We start from the raw sequence: 17,186 nt of genomic DNA on the forward strand, positions 1-17,186 counted from the left end.
TTCCCACTTCCAATTTGTCTCGTTTGTCTGTGGATAAAATTCCAGACGCCGGCACCCAAATTTCTGTTACAACCAGGTGAGAAATGTGTCGAGGATTCCCCCTCAGCCTTCACCTGGTCTTATTGTAGCAGGATTTAATTTTTAAACACACTGTGTTTTGAGCTCCCCCTTGGTGAATCCTTGTTCACCGCTTTCCAATTATATGGCAAAGAAATGAGCACACCAAGTTTTTCAGGTTTAAAGAAGAAAAGTGAAATTTATTAAAACTTAAACTCTAATTTGGTTAACGCCTATGGATACAAGCTGCGCCCACGCTAGCATGCATACACGATACGTAAATGTAAATACAGACAGAAAAGAGCAGGAGAAAAAATAAAGAACAGATAAACTAATTAACCCTAATTAACTAATAAGTAGTGGAGTAACTAAATCGGAGGGAGGAGATTACTGTATTTAGCTTTTAATATTTATAGCAGAAATCTGGCACTAGGGACGATATAGTTAATTGTACCTTAACTTAGTAAGGATTTCATAAGCATTTATTATAAATTCATTTATTAATTAGTGCTAGAAATGTCAGTTAGAGGGGTAAAGTGCTTCACCTGTGAGATGTGGGAGGTCCGTGATGCTTCCAGCGTTCCGGACGACTACATCTGCAGGAAGTGTATCCAGTTGCAGCTCCTCACAGACCGCATGGATCAGTTGGAGCAGCAACTGGATGCACTTAGGAGCATGCAGGTGGCAGAGAGTGTCATAGACAGGAGTTTTAGAGACGTGGTTACACCCAAGGTGCAGGCAGATAGATGGGTGACTGCTAGAAGGGGCAGGCAGTCAGTGCAGGAATCCCCTGTGGCTATCCCCCTCTCTAACAAGTATACCGTTTTGGATACTGTTGGGGGGGATGGCCTATCAGGGGAAAACAGCAGCAGCCAGAGCAGTGGCACCACGGCTGGCACTGTTGTTCAGCAGGGAGGGACAAAGCGCAGAAGAGCAATAGTTATAGGGGACTCTATAGTCAGGGGCACAAATAGGCGCTTCTGTGGACGTGAAAGAGACTCCAGGATGGTATGTTGCCTCCCTGGTACCAGGGTCAAAGATGTCTCTGAACGGACAGGGAGCATTCTGAAGGGGGAGGGTGAACAGCCAGAGGTTGTGGTACACATCTGTACCAACGACATAGGCAGGAAGAGTGATGAGATCCTGCAGGAGGAGTTTAGGGAGTTAGGTAGAAAGTTAAAAGACAGGACCTCTAGGGTTGTAATCTCGGGATTACTCCCTGTGCCACGTGCCAGTGAGGCTAGAAATAGGAAGATAGTGCAGCTAAACGCGTGGCTGAACAGCTGGTGTAGGAGGGAGGGTTTCAGATATCTGGACCATTGGAATCTCTTCAGGGACAGATGGGACCTGTACAAGAAGGATGGGTTGCAACTAAACTGGAGGGGCACTAATATCCTGGCTGAGATTTGCTAGCGTCACTCGGGAGGGTTTAAACTAGTGTGGCAGTGGGGTGGGAACCAGAGCAGTAGGACAGCAGGTGAAATGACTGAGGGGGAATTAGTAAATAAGGCCAGTAAGACTGAGAGGAGGCAGGGAGATGTTGCTGAGCACAGCGGGACTGGTGGTCTGAAGTGCATTTGTTTCAATGCGAGAAAGATAACAGGTAAGGCAGATGAACTTAGAGCTTGGATTAGTACTTGGAACTATGATGTTGTTGCTATTACAGAGACTTGGTTGAGGGAAGGAGGATTGGCAGCTAAATGTTCCAGGCTTTAGAAGCTTCAGGCGGGATAGAGGGGGATGTAAAAGGGGTGGGGGAGTTGCATTCCTGGTTAAGGAGATTATCACAGCTGAACTGCGGGAGGACACCTCGGAGGGGTCATGCAGCGAGGCAATATGGGTAGAGCTCAGGAATAGGAAGGGTGCAGTCACGATATTGGGTGTTTACTACAGGCCTCCCAACAGCCAGCGGGAGGTAGAGGAGCAGATATGTAGACAGATTTTGGAAAGATGTAAAGGTAACAGGGTTGTAGTGGTGGGTGATTTTAACTTCCCCGATATTGACTGGGACTCACTTAGTGCTAGGGGCTTGGATGGGGCAGAATTTGTGAGGAGCATCCAGGAGAGCTGGATGGTGAGTCTAGTCAAAAAGAAAAAGGAAGCATTCGTAACGGCTGGAAGGCTGGGAACAGACGAAGCCCTTGAGAAATATAAAGAAAGTAGGATGGAACTTAGGCAAGGAGTCAGGAGGGTGAAAAGGGGTCATGAAAAGTCATTGGCAAACAGGATTAAGGAGAATCCCAAGGCTTTTTATACATATATAAAGAGCAAGAGGGTAACCAGGGAAAGGGTTGGCCCACTCAAGGACAGAGGAGGGAATCTATGTGTGGAGCCAGAGGAAATGGGCGAGGTACTAAATGAGTACTTTGCATCAGTATTTATTTTTTTATTTATTCAGAGATACAGCACTGAAACAGGCCCTTCGGCCCACCGAGTCTGTGCCGACCATCAACCACCCATTTATAATAATCTTGCACTAATCCCATATTCCTACCACATCCCCACCTACCCTATACTGGGGGCAATTTATAACGGCCAATTTACCTATCAACCTTCAAGGCTTTGGTTGTGGGAGGAAACCGGAGCATCCGGCGAAAACCCACACGGTTCACAGGGAGAACTTGCAAACTCCACACAGGCAGTACCCAGAATTGAATCCAGGTCGCTGGAGCTGTGAGGCTGTGGTGCTAACCACTGTGCCGCCCAAATTATATTATTCACCAAAGAGAAGGACTTAGTGGATGAGCCGAGAGAAGGGAGTGCAGATAGTCTCAGTCATCTCATTATCAAAAAGGAGGAGGTGTTGGGTGTCTTGCAAAGCATTAAGGTAGATAAGTCCCCAGGGCCTGATGGGATCTACCCTAGAATACTGAGGGAGGCAAGGGAAGAAATTGCTGGGGCCTTGACAGAAATCTTTGCATCCTCATTGGCTACAGGTGAGGTCCCAGAGGACTGGAGAATAGCCAATGTTGTTCCTTTGTTTAAGAAGGGTGGCAAGGATAATCCAGGAAATTATAGGCCGGTGAGCCTTCGGTCAGTGGTAGGGAAATTATTAGAGAGGATTATTCGGGACAGGATTTACTTCCATTTGGAATCAAACGAACTTATTAGCGAGAGACAGCATGGTTTTGTGAAGGGGAGGTCGTGTATTACTAATTTGATTGAGTTTTTTGAGGAAGTGATGAAGATGATTGATGAAGGAAGGGCAGTGGATGTTATCTATATGGACTTTAGTAAAGCCTTTGACAAGGTCCCGCATGGCAGACCGATACAAAAGGTGAAGTCACACGGGATCGGAGGTGAGCTGGCAAGATGGATACAGAACTGGCTCAGTCATAGAAGACAGAGGGTATCAGTGGATGGGTGTTTTTCTGAATGGAGGGATGTGACTAGTGGTGTTCCACAGGGATCAGTGCTGGGACCTTTGCTGTTTGTAGTATATATAAATGATTTGGAGGAAATGTAGCTGGTCTGATTAGTAAGTTTGCGGATGACACAAAGGTTGGTGGAGTTGCGGATAATGATGAGGATTGTCAGAGGATACAGCAGGATATAGATCGGTTGGAGACTTGGGCGGAGAAATGGCAGATGGAGTTTAATCTGGACAAATGTAAGGTAATGCATTTTGGAAGGTCTAATGCAGGTGGGAAGTATACAATAAATGGCAGAACCCTTAGGAGGATTGACAGGCAGAGAGATCTGGGCGTACAGGTCCACAGGTCACTGAAAGTGGTAACGCAGGTGGATAAGGTAGTCAAGAAAGCATACGGCATGCTTGCCTTCATCGGTCGAGGCATAGAGTATAAAAATTGGCAAGTCATGTTGCAGCTGTACAGAACCTTAGTTAGGCCACACTTAGAATATTGCGTGCAATTCTGGTCGCCACACTACCAGAAGGACGTGGAGGCTTTGGAGAGGGTACAGAGGAGGTTTACCAGGATGTTGCCTGGTCTGGAGGGCATTAGCTATGAGGATAGGTTGGAAAAACTCGTATTGTTTTCACTGGAACGACGGAGGTGGAGGGGCGACATGATAGAGGTTTACAAAGTTATGAGTGGCATGGACAGAGTGGATAGTCAGAAGCTTTTCCCCAGGGTGGAAGAGTCAGTTACTAGGGGACATAGGTTTAAGGTGCGAGGGGCCAAGTTTAGAGGGGATGTGCGAGGCAAGTTTTTTTACACAGAGGGTGGTGAGTGCCTGGAACTTGCTGCCGGGGGAGGTGGTGGAAGCAGATACGATAGCTACGTTTAAGACACATCTTGACAAATACATGAAAAGGAAGGGAATAGAGGGATACGGGCCCCGGAAGTGCAGAAGGTTTTAGTTTAGGCAGGCATCAAGATCGGCGCAGGCTTGGAGGGCCAAATGGTCTGTTCCTGTGCTGTACTGTTCTTTGTAAGTAAAACAAACGAATAAATAAATAAAAACATCAGTGACAAGGAAATTAATGGAATTAAAGAGTGAGAAATCCCCAGGACCTGATGGTTTCCATCCGAGGGTGTTGAAGGAAGTAGGGGAGCACATTGTAGATGCCCTAACTATAGTCTTTCCGAGTTCCCTTGATTCAGGAGTGGTCCCTCTGGATTGGAAAGTTGCACATGTCACTCCACTTTTTAAGAAGGGTGAAAGGGGGAACCAAGGAAATTACAGACCAGTTAGCCTGACATCTGTGGTGGGCAAGTTGCTGGAGTCTATAATCAAGGATAGGGTGACTGAACACCGAGAAAAAATTCAGTTAATCAGGGACAGCCAGCATGGATTCATGACGGGAAGGTCATGCCTGACAAATCTCATTGAATTTTTTGAAGAGGTGACTAAGGTAGTGGACAGGGGAATGGCTATAGATGTTATTTATATGGACTTCCAGAAGGCATTTGATAAAGTCCCACATAAGAGACTGTTAACTAAGGTAGAAGCCCATGGAGTTGAGGGCAAATTATTGACATGGTTAGAAAGTTGGTTGAGTAGTAGGTGACAGAGAGTGGGGATAATGGGTAAGTACTCTGATTGGCAGGATGTAACTAGTGGTGACCCGCAGGGATCTGTGTTGGGGCCTCAATTATTCACATTATTCATTAACGACTTGGATGATGGCATAGTAAATCATATATCCAAATTTGCTGATGATACAAAGTTAGGCGGCATTGTAGACAGTCTAGATGATAGCATAAAATTGCAAGGAGATATTGCCAGACCAGGTGAATGGGCAAAACTGTGGCAGATGGATTTCAATGCGGGCAAGTGTGAGGTTATCCATTTTGGACCAAAAGAGGATAGAGCAGGATACTTTCTAAATGGGAAGAGGTTAAGTACAGTGGATGACCAAGGAGACTTGGGGGTTCAGGTGCATAGATCTTTAAAATGCCACGAGCAAGTGCAGAAAATAATCAAAAAGACTAATGGAATGCTGGCCTTTATATCTAGAGGATTGGAGTATAAAGACACAGAGGTTATGCTGCAGCTGTACAAAACCCTGGTTAGACCCCACTTGGAGTACTGTGAGCAGTTCTGGGCACCACACCTTAGGAAGGATATATTGGCCTTGGAGGGAGTGCAACGTAGGTTTACAAGAATGATACCTGGACTACAGGGGTTAAGTTACGAGGAGAGATTACACAAATTAGGCCTGTTTTCGCTGGAATTTAGAAGGTTAAGGGGTGATCTGATCGAAGTCTTCAAGATATTAACAGGAAAGGACAGGCTAGATAAAGATAAACTATTTCCACTGGTTGGACATTCTAAAACTAGGGGGCATAGTCTAAAAATTAGGACCAGACCGTTCAGGAGAGATGTTAGGAAGCACTTCTTCACACAAAGGGTGGTAGAGGTTTGGAACACTCTCCCACAAACAGCAGTTGAAGCTAGAACAGTTGTTAATTTTAAATCTGAGATAGATTTTTGTTAAGCAAAGACATTAAGGGATATGGGCCAAAGGCAGGTATATGGAGTTAGGCCGCGGATCAGCCATGATCTCATTGAATGGTGGGACAGGCTCGAGGGGCTGAATGGCCTACTCCTGTTCCTATGTTCTTATAAAATCCATACAGACAACATCTATTGTTTTCCCTTCATCAACCTTCTCTGCTACTTCACCAAAAAATTCAATTAGGTTAGTCAAGCATGATCTACTTTTTATAAATCCGTGCTGGCTATCCTTAATTAATTTTATAATAAAAGCAAAATACTGCAGATGCTGTAAATCGGAAATAAAAACAAGAAATGCTGGAAATACTCAGCAGGGCTGGCAGCATCTTTTATTTATTTGGAGATACAGCCCTGAAACAGGCCCTTCGGCCCACCGATGTCCGTGCCGACCAACAACCACCCATTTTATACTAACCCTACAGTAATCCCATATTCCCTACCACCTACCTACACTCAGGGCAATTTTATAATAGCCAATTTACCTATCAACCTGCAAGTCTTTGGCTGTGGGAGGAAACCGGAGCACCCGGCGAAAACCCACGCGGTCACAGGGAGAACTTGCAAACTCCGCACAGGCAGTACCCAGAACTGAACCCGGGTCCCTGGAGCTGTGAGGCTGCAGTGCTAACCACTGTGCCACCCCTTCTGTAGAGAGAGAAGCAGAGTTAACGTTTTAGGACAGTGACCCTTCTTCAGGACCCTGTAGCTGTACCCTGTCCAAGACCCTGTAGCTTTTTTTTCCTGATTATTGTTTCTAAAACCTTACCCACCACTGATGTTAAACTGACTGGCTTGTAGTTGCTAGAAATGTCTGAATAAGGTTATCACATTTCCCACTCTCCAATCCTCTGGCACCTCCCCCATCTCCAGGGAAGATTGAAAGATTATGGAAAGCCCTTCCACGATCTCCATCCCCACTTCCTTCAGCAACCTGGCTGCAAGCCATCCCGACCAGGTGACTTATGCACTCAATCGCAGGAGGTGTAATACCTGCCCTTTTACCTCCTCTCTCCTCACTATCCAATGTCCCAAACACTCCTTCCAGGTGAAGCAGCGATTTACTTGTACTTTTTTCAATTTAGTATACTATATTCGCTGCTCACAATGCCTCTACACTGGGGTGACCAAACACAGCTTTGTGGAACGCCTCTGCTCAGTCCGTAAGAAAGGCCCCGAGCTTCCGGTTGTTTGCCATTTCAATTCACCAACCTGCTCCCATGCCCACATTTCTGTCCTCGGCCTGCTGCAGTGTTCCAGTGAACATCAACATAAGCTCGAGGAGCAGCACCTGATCTTCCGATTAGGCACTCTGCACCCTTCCGGACTGAACATTGAGTTCAATAATTTCAGAGCATGACTGGCCCTTTTTTATTATTATTTTATTTTACCTTTTTTTTTCCCATGTGCCTGCCTTAAACTTTTTTTTTTACAGGTTTGTGCTTTTGGACAGAGCTGGTCATTATTCTGTCATTAACCCTCTCTCTGCTGGCATTCGCCAGAGCTGGCGGGCAGCCATAAAGACAGGGCTAAATTGTGGCGAGTCGAAGAGACTTAGTAGTTGGCAGGAAAAAAGACAGAGGCGCAAGGGGAGAGCCAACTGTGCAACAGCCCCAACAAACAAATTTCTCTGCAGCACCTGTGGAAGAGCCTGTTACTCCAGAATTGGCCTTTATAGCCACTCCAGGCGCTGCTTCACAAACCACTGACCACCTCCAGGCGCGTATCCATTGTCTCTCGAGATAAGGAGGCCCAAAAGAAAAGAACCCTCTCTCTGCACTAATGCACTGTCTTTCACCACACCATTTGCCTTTGCCCCATGACCGCCTTGTCAGTTAATATTTCCTGCCCTCTGCCTATCACACACCTTCCTTTTTGTTCTCCTTCCCCCCACCCCTGTTTTACTTGCTTAAAACCTATTACATTTCTCACCTTTGCCAGTTAAGTTTCACAGACCTGAAACCTTAACGCTGTTTCTCTCTCCACAGATGATGCCAGACCTGCTGAGTATTTCCAGCACTTTGTTTTTATTTCAGATTTCCAGCATCCTCAGTATTTTGCTTTTATTATTCACTCTGAGCATAGCCAGCCTTTCCAGTACAGCGTTCCTATCAATTTTCACCCCATCCATTACCTCTACCATCTCCACTTCTGCCGATATTTTGTCAGCATCCTCTTCCTTAGTAAACAACGATAAAGTACTCATTAAATATTCTCGCCTTGCCTTGTGCTTCTGAGCATTTATCTTTGTCCCTAACAGGCTCCACTCCATCTCTTACTAACCGCTTACTATTTACATGCTGAGTTTTGGGTTCCCTTTTATGTTGACTGCTACTCTACTCTCATATTCTCTCTTTGCCAGTCTTATTTTCCTCTTTACTTCCCTTCTCAACTTATTGTATTTGGCCTGCTTCTCACTTGAAGAATTCACCATAATGAAGCAAAAAAAGAGGGTGTATTCGCTTTCTCCCTCATCATCTCAGGAGCCATAAAACTGGTTCTGGGGAATGAGGTGGGTCAAGTGATTTAAGTGTCATTTAGGGGACAGTGATCATAGTATCATAAGGCTTAGGTTCGCTATGGAAAAGGTCAAGGTGTAATCCAGAGAAAGATTAGTTAATTGGGGGTGGGGGGGTGCCATCTTCAATGAGGGGAGAATGATTCCATTTAGCTGAGCCAGATCCAAAGATTGGCAGGCAAACTGTAATGAGACAATGGGTTGCTTTTAAAGAAGAGATAGTTTGGGTACAGTTGAGGTACATTGCCATGATGGGGGGAAAAAGTAGGGCAAACAAAGCCAGAGCTCCCAGGATGATGAAAGAAAGAGTAAGATAAAGCAGAAAAAGGGTGCATATGACAGATGTCAGGTTGATAATACAAATGAGAACCAGGCTGAATATAGAAAGTTCAGATGGGAAGTGAAAAATATAATAAGAGAAGCAAAGAGAGAGTACAAGAGGAGACTAATAGCAAACATAAAAGGAAATCCAAAAGTCTTCCATAGGCATTAAATAGTAAAAGGCTGGTAAAAGCAGGAATGAGGCCAATTAGGGACCTAAAAGGGGATTTAGGCTTGGAGGCAGCGGCATGGCTGAGGTACTAAATGAGCACTTTGCATCTCTCCTTACCAAGGAAGAAGATGCTGCCCAGATGATGGTGAAAGAGGAGGTAGTTGAGACACTGGATGGGCTAAAAATTAATAGAGCAAGTACTAGAAAGGCTGGCAATACTTAAAGTTGATAAGTTACCATAGAATCATAGAAAGCTCACGCCACAAAAAGAGGCCACTTAGCCCATTGTGTCTGCTCCAGCCGAGAAACTAGCCACCCATTCTAATCCCACCTTCCAGCATTTGGTGCACAGCCCTACAGGTTACTGCACTTGAGGTGCATATCCAGATACCTTTTAAAGGAGTTGAGGGTTTCTGCCTCTATTATTTTCTCAGATAGTGAGTTCCAGACCCCACCACACTCTGGGTGAAAAAACCTTTCCTCATCCCCCCACTAATCTTTCTACCAATCACTTTAAATCTATGCCCCCTCATCCCTGACCTCTCTGCTAAGGTGAACAGACCCTTCACCTCCACTCTATCCAGGCCCCTCGCAATTTTGTATATTTCAATCAGATCTCCCCTCAGCCTTCTCTGTTCCAAGGAGAACAACCCCAGCCTATCCAATCTTTACTCATAGCTGTATTTTTCCAGTCCTGGCAACATCCTCGTAAATCTCTTCTGTACCCTCTCTAGTGTAATTAGAAGGGGGAAAAGGCAAGGGCGGGGGGGAAAAAGGCAAGGGCGGGGGGGGAAAAAGGCAAGGGCGGGGGGGGAAAAAGGCAAGGGCGGGGGGGGAAAAAGGCAAGGGCGGGGGGGGAAAAAGGCAAGGGCGGGGGGGGAAAAAGGCAAGGGCGGGGGGGGAAAAAGGCAAGGGCGGGGGGGGAAAAAGGCAAGGGCGGGGGGGGAAAAAGGCAAGGGCGGGGGGGGGAAAAGGCAAGGGCGGGGGGGGAAAAAGGCAAGGGCGGGGGGGGAAAAAGGCAAGGGCGGGGGGGGAAAAAGGCAAGGGCGGGGGGGAAAAAGGCAAGGGCGGGGGGGGAAAAAGGCAAGGGCGGGGGGGAAAAAGGCAAGGGCGGGGGGGAAAAAGGCAAGGGCGGGGGGGAAAAAGGCAAGGGCGGGGGGGAAAAAGGCAAGGGCGGGGGGGAAAAAGGCAAGGGCGGGGATCACGGGAGGTGGCATCATGGACATGATGGGCCAAGTGGTTACAGCACAGTAGTCAGCCATTCTATAATTCAATTTTTTTTTTAGAGATACAGCACTGAAACAGGCCCGTCGGCCAACCGAGTCTGTGCTGACCATCAACCACCCATTTATACTAATCCTACATTAATCCCATATTCCTACCAAACATCCCCACCTTCCCTCAATTCCCCTACCACCTACCTATACTAGGGGCAATTTATAATGGCCAATTTACCTATCAACCTGCAAGTCTTTGGCTGTGGGAGGAAACCGGAGCACCCGGCAAAAACCCACGCAGTCACAGGGAGAACTTGTAAATTCCGCACAGGCAGTACCCAGAATTGAACCCGGGTCGCTGGAGCTGTGAGGCTGCGGTGCTATCCACTGTGCCGCCTCACTGTTTCCAAAATGCTCCACTTTCCCCAGTTCATTTCCCATAACTAGACCCAGCAGTGCTTCCTTCCTGATTGGGCTGGAAACATACTGATCAAGAAAGTTCTCTGTACACATTTCAGGAATTTTCTCTCCAGGTTTCCCTTTATAGTGTAACTATCTCAGTTTAATAGGAGGATAATTGAAAGCCCATGATCATAGTTCTTGTATCTTTTGAAATTTGCATCTTTTCTAGTTTCTCTACTATCTCCCCTCATGCACACAAATGCCAGGCAATGACCACCTTCAACAAAAGAGAATCTAACCATCTCCCGTTGACATTGAATGGTGTTACCATCGCTGAATCCTCCACTATAAACGTCCTGGGGGTTACCATTGACCAGAAGCTGAACTGGAGCAGCCACATAACTAATGTGGCTACAAGAGTAGGTCAGAGGCAGGGAATTCTGCAGCGAGTAACTCACCTGACTCCCAAATGCCTGTCCACGATCTATAAGGAACAAGTCAGGAGTGTGATGGAATACTCTCCACTTGCCTGGATGGGTGCAGTTCCAACAACATTCAAGAAGCTCGACACCATCCAGGACAAAGCAGCCCACTTCATTGGCACCCCATTCACCACCTTCAACATTCACGCCACCACTGAGGCACAGTGGCAGCAGTGCGTACCATGCATGGTAACATCACCACCTGCAAGTTCCCCTCCAAGTCACACACAATCCTGACTTGGAACTATATTGCTGTTCCTTCACTGTCACTGGGTCATAATACTGGAACTCCCTTCTTAACAGCACTGTGGGTTTACTGACACCACAAAGACTACAGTGGTTCAAGAAGGCAGCTCACCACCTTCTCAAGGGCAATTAGGGATGGTAAATAAATGCTGGCCTAGCCAGCAACGCCCACATCCCAAGAACGTATAAAAAAAAGCTTTGGTCATCTGCCTTATTATCTCCCTATGTGGGCTCAGTGCCAAATGTTTGATCCTGTGAAGCACCTTGGGATATTTAACGAGGTTAAAGATACCACATGAATCTTAGTTGCTGCTGTTCTTTGAACCCTGAATTATACCACCTCTTTCCAGTACTTGAACAGCATCTTTGCTCAGCGCTCCTTTACTTTCTTCCCTACCTTTCCTGAATACAATGTATTCAGTAATATTAAGAAACAATGGCAGAGTGGTAATGTCACTGGACTAGTAATCCAGAGGCCTAGGTTAATGGTTTGAGGACATTGGTTCAAATACCACCAAGGCAGCTGGTGGAATTTAAATACAATTAATTAATAAATTCAATTAATCAATAAAGATCTGGAATTGAAAGCTAGTCTCAGGAATGGTGCCATGAAACCATCGATTGTTGTAAAAACCCATCTGGTTCACTTATGTCCTTTAGGGAAGGAAATCTGCTGTCCCTACCTGGTCTGGCCGACATGTAACTCCAGACCCACAGCAATGTGGTCGACTCTTAACTGCCCTCTGAAATGGCCTAGCAAGCCACTCAGTGCAATGGCAATTAGGGATGGGCAATAAATGAGCAATACAATGGTTCTCCCAGCGACACCGACATCCCATGAAATGAAGAATAAATTCCTCTTTCTTTCAGCTTGTTCTGCACTAAAATCCCATGCAGCGACTTGTGTTTTATGTACCACGTTTTGTGATTTCTGCACATACACTCCAATCCTATCTTAGTCTGTCTCATATTTCACCCGTGTCTGATCCCTCCCATTTCTGATGCAACGAGAAAGCACTGGCCAGGCTGAACAAGTAGCAGGATTGATTCAAGTGTAAGTGTGCAGGAGAGTGCCATGGTAGTTTATACAGCATAAGAGTAATAGCTAAGGCTGGGAGAAGCCTTTGACCCCTGGTACTCACGCTGGGGGGCTCCATATGATAGTGTGTTGTGAGTTATTGGGTTATACGAGCTGAGATTTGCAGTGTGTCGGCTGAGCACTCTTTCCCCGTGTAGAACAGGCTGAACAGCTCCCTCTGTGACAGATATGCTTGGAGTCTTGGGACTGGCTGGAGTTGCTCCTTTCTGCTCAGGGTCTGTCGACGGGTCCATTGGCTCTGGTCCCTTCAGCAAACGCCTCTGGAGTCGACCATTCATCTTTCGCTCCAGAATCATCTGAACAAGAGAAAGCAAAAAAAATTAATCATCTGTACAGTGCACTCGCGGTCTCCATAGACGGACCCACCATCCCAGCCCAGCCCAGCCGCCGGCCAAGAGTCCAGAGCGTGGAGTGCGAAATGGATCTTCCTGTGGAGGCAGAGGGCAGGGCTGAGGTAATGAAATAGCTATCTTGCATCTGATTTCACTGAAGAAGAGAATGTTGCCAATGTTGCAATAACAGAGGAGGCAACAGATATTGGATCAGATAAAAATAAATGCTTCCAGCATTGGGACCAGTTCTGGGGCAGGAGGCACCTATTCTAAACGGACAGGTTACACCGCAACAGGACTGGGACCAATGTCCTCACGGGGAGATTCACAAGTGTGGGTGGAGATGAGGGTTTAAACTAAATTGGCAGGAGGATGGGCACCTTTATCTAGAAGTGATGGAATAAGCGGCATAAAAAAACCAAAGAACAAAGAAAATTACAGCACAGGAACAGGCCCTTCGGCCCTCCAAGCCGGCGCCGATCCAGATCTTCTATCTAAACATGTCGCCTATTTTCTAAGGGTCTGTATCTCTTTGCTTCCTGCCCATTCATGGATCTGTCTAGAAACATCTTAAAAGACGCTATCGTGCCCGCGTCTACCACCTCCGCTGGCAACGCGTTCCAGGCACCCACCACCCTCTGCGTAAAGAACTTTCCACGCATATCCCCCCTAAACTTTTCCCCTCTCACTTTGAACTCGTGACCCCTAGTAATTGAATTCCCCACTCTGGGAAAAAGCTTCTTGCTATCCACCCTGTCTATACCTCTCATGATTTTGTACACCTCAATCAGGTCCCCCCTCAACCTCCGTCTTTCTAATGAAAATAATCCTAATCTACTCAACCTCTCTTCATAGCTAGCGCCCTCCATACCAGGCAACATCCTGGTGAACCTCCTCTGCACCCTCTGCAAAGCATCTACATCCTTTTGGTAATGTGGCGACCAGAACTGCACGCAGTATTCCAAATGTGGCCGAACCAAAGTCTTATACAACTGTAACATGACCTGCCAACCCTTGTACTCAATACCCCGTCCGATGAAGTAAAGCATGCCGTATGCCTTCTTGACCACTCTATTGACCTGCGTTACCACCTTCAGGGAACAATGGACCTGAACACCCAAATCTCTCTGTACATCAATTTTCCCCAGGACTTTTCCATTTACTGTATAGTTCACTCTTGAATTGGATCTTCCAAAATGCATCACCTCGCATTTGCCCTGATTGAACTCCATCTGCCATTTCTCTGCCCAACTCTCCAATCTATCTATATTCTGCTGTATTCTCTGACAGTCCCCTTCACTATCTGCTACTCCACCAATCTTAGTGTCGTCTGCAAACTTGCTAATCAGACCACCTATACTTTCCTCCAAATCATTTATGTATATCACAAACAACAGTGGTCCCAGCACGGATCCCTGTGGAACACCACTGGTCACACGTCTCCATTTTGAGAAATTCCCTTCCATTGCTACTCTCTGTCTCCTGTTGCCCAGCCAGTTCTTTATCCATCTTGCTAGTACACCCTGGACCCCATGCGACTTCACTTGCTCCATCAGCCTACCATGGGGAACCTTATCAAACGCCTTACTGAAGTCCATGTATATTACATCCACAGCCCTTCCCTCATCAATCAACTTTGTCACTTCCTCAAAGAATTCTATTAAGTTGGTAAGACATGACCTTCCCTGCACAAAGCCATGTTGCCCATCACTGATAAGCTCATTTTCTTCCAAATGGGAATAGATCCTATCCCTCAGTATCTTCTCCAGCAGCTTCCCTACCACTGACGTCAGGCTCACCGGTCTATAATTACCTGGATTATCCCTGCTACCCTTCTTAAACAAGGGGACAACATTAGCAATTCTCCAGTCCTCCGGGACCTCACCCGTGTTTAAGGATGCTGCAAAGATATCTGTTAAGGCCCCAGCTATTTCCTCTCTCGCTTCCCTCAGTAACCTGGGATAGATCCCATCCGGACCTGGGGACTTGTCCACCTTAATGCCCTTTAGAATACCCAACACTTCCTCCCTCCTTATGCCGACTTGACCTAGAGTAATCAAACATCTGTCCTTAACCTCAACATCCGTCATGTCCCTCTCCTCAGTGAATACAGATGCAAAGTACTCGTTTAGAATCTCACCCATTTTCTCTGACTCCACACATAACTTTCCTCCTTTGTCCTTGAGTGGGCCAATCCTTTCTCTAGTTACCCTCTTGCTCCTTGTATATGAATAAAAGGCTTTGGGATTTTCCTTAACCCTGTTTGCTAACGATATTTCATGACCTCTTTTAGCCCTCTTAATTCCTCGTTTCAGATTGGTCCTACATTCCCGATATTCTTTCAAAGCTTCGTCTTTCATCAGCCTCCTCGACCTTATGTATGCTTCCTTTTTCCTCTTAGCTAGTCTCACAATTTCACCTGTCATCCATGGTTCCCTAATCTTGCCATTTCTATCCCTCATTTTCACAGGAACATGTCTCTCCTGCACGCTAATCAACCTCTCTTTAAAAGCCTCCCACATATCAAATGTGGATTTACCTTCAAACAGCTGCTCCCAATCTACATTCCCCAGCTCCTGCCGAATTCTGGTATAGTTGGCCTTCCCCCAATTTAGCACTCTTCCTTTAGGACCACTCTTGTGTAAGAGAGTACGAGAGAAGGAAGTAATACCATATTAGATAGGAGCAAACTAAGAAGGACTATGAGGAACGCACAAAGTATGGTGAATAAGGTTGGTGAGCTACAAACACAATAACTGCACGGGACTGTGATGCAGAAGCAATAACAGAAACGTGGCTTAAAAAAGCTGAGGACTGGGCACTTAATATACCAGGATATAAAGTGTTCAGAAAAGATAGAGAAGGAAAAAAGGGAGGTGGGGTGTCAGTAGTGATTAGGGAAGACATTGTCGTGTTGGAAAGAGGGGATGTCCTTGAAGGGGCAAAGACAGAATCCATTTGGTTAGAGTTGAGGAGCAAAAAGAGTATGATCACACTACTGGGGGTATTCTGTAGTGTTACGACCAAGGTGGGAGGAGTGCACTGTTTTTCTCTAGTTCTACTTCGCCATAGGGCGCAACATATATTTAAATGTTTACCCAGTTACCGATGAAGTCGATCATAAATTCTACTCTTTATTCCAGAATAAAATACGCCAACCTGGTTTCTTTAATAAACAACAAAATTATCAATTTATTATCAAACAAGACTTATCCAGTAATGAAGCAAAGCATTAACACAATTGAAATATGAAAGTTACCTTTTTAAATTCGCGCGCACACAGAAAAAAATACAGAAATTCTCTCTGCAGAGGTCTGTTACAGAAAAAGAATACTTTGGCCAATTACTTGCTAATGCTTGATGAAAAAAAAAGATATAGAAGGTCAGTTGTCCCTTTTGGTCTGGCATCCGGGTATACAGAGACGGGTCACTGGAACTCCCTTCCTAACAGCACTGTGGGTCTACCTACCCCAAATGGACTGCAGCGGTTGAAGACGGCAGCTCACCACCACCTTCTCAAGGTCAATTAGGGATGGGTAATAAATGCTGGCCTAGCCAGTGACGCCCACATCCCATGAATGAATACAAAACATACCCGTGCTTGCTTATCCTCCTCCCGGTGATATTGTTTCAACATATTGATATAGAGTCATACAGCACAGAAACAGGCCCTTCGGCCCATTGTGTCTGTGCCGGCCATCCAGCACCCAACTATTCTAATCCCATATTGATATGACACAGCCGATTCTTTTTCCAACGACCTTGGGTGTAATTTACCATACCAATTCTTTTGACTACTCTATATAGTCCACTGAACCATGCTGGTTCACCCAGTGAAGGCAGTAATATTAACACTTCATACCCTGGTTGAAATGTTCGGGTCTTGGCATGCTTGTCTGCCCATTTCTTCATGGTTGTTTGGGAAGCTTCAAGATGTTCCTGAGCCACTTTGAAGGCTCTCATGAGTAGCTCCCGGAACAAGGAAAAATAATCTAACACAGAAGTTTCGTCCCTCTGTTCTAAAAACCTTTCTTTACTTAATTTTAGAGGACCTCTTATCTCATGTCCGTAAACGAATTTAAAAGGACGAACACCAATAGATTGATTAGGTGAATCCCCAGTGGCAAACAAAAGAAATTCCAACCCTTTCTTCCAATCAGGGGTTATTCATGACAGTATACCCTGATCATTGTTTTTAGGGTCAGATGGTACCTTTTTAAAGTTCCTTGTGTCTGTGGGTGATTTGAACAAAGAACAAAGAACAGTACAGCACAGGAACAGGCCATTCGGCCCTCCAAGCCTGCGCCGATCTTGATGCCTGCCTAAACTAAAACCTTCTGCACTTCCGGGGACCGAATCCCTCTATTCCCATCCTATTCATGTATTTGTCAAGATGCCTCTTAAACGTCGCTATCGTA

The 17,186-nt window shown here is 45.9% G+C and overlaps 1 protein-coding gene across 1 annotated transcript in view; it reads right to left on the reverse strand.

The window, feature by feature from the left end:
* mapk15 (mitogen-activated protein kinase 15) overlaps positions 1-17,186 on the reverse strand; it is a gene marked incomplete at its 5' end in the record, with an annotated part of 263,793 nt that overhangs the window by 30,915 nt on the left and 215,692 nt on the right. The window contains 1 exon segment of the mRNA XM_068025957.1: positions 12,480-12,732. Coding sequence (XP_067882058.1) covers positions 12,480-12,732 — 253 coding nt within the window.

The sequence above is a fragment of the Heterodontus francisci genome, unplaced genomic scaffold (genome assembly GCF_036365525.1).
Source record: "Heterodontus francisci isolate sHetFra1 unplaced genomic scaffold, sHetFra1.hap1 HAP1_SCAFFOLD_596, whole genome shotgun sequence".
In the NCBI taxonomy this organism is placed as follows: domain Eukaryota; kingdom Metazoa; phylum Chordata; class Chondrichthyes; order Heterodontiformes; family Heterodontidae; genus Heterodontus; species Heterodontus francisci.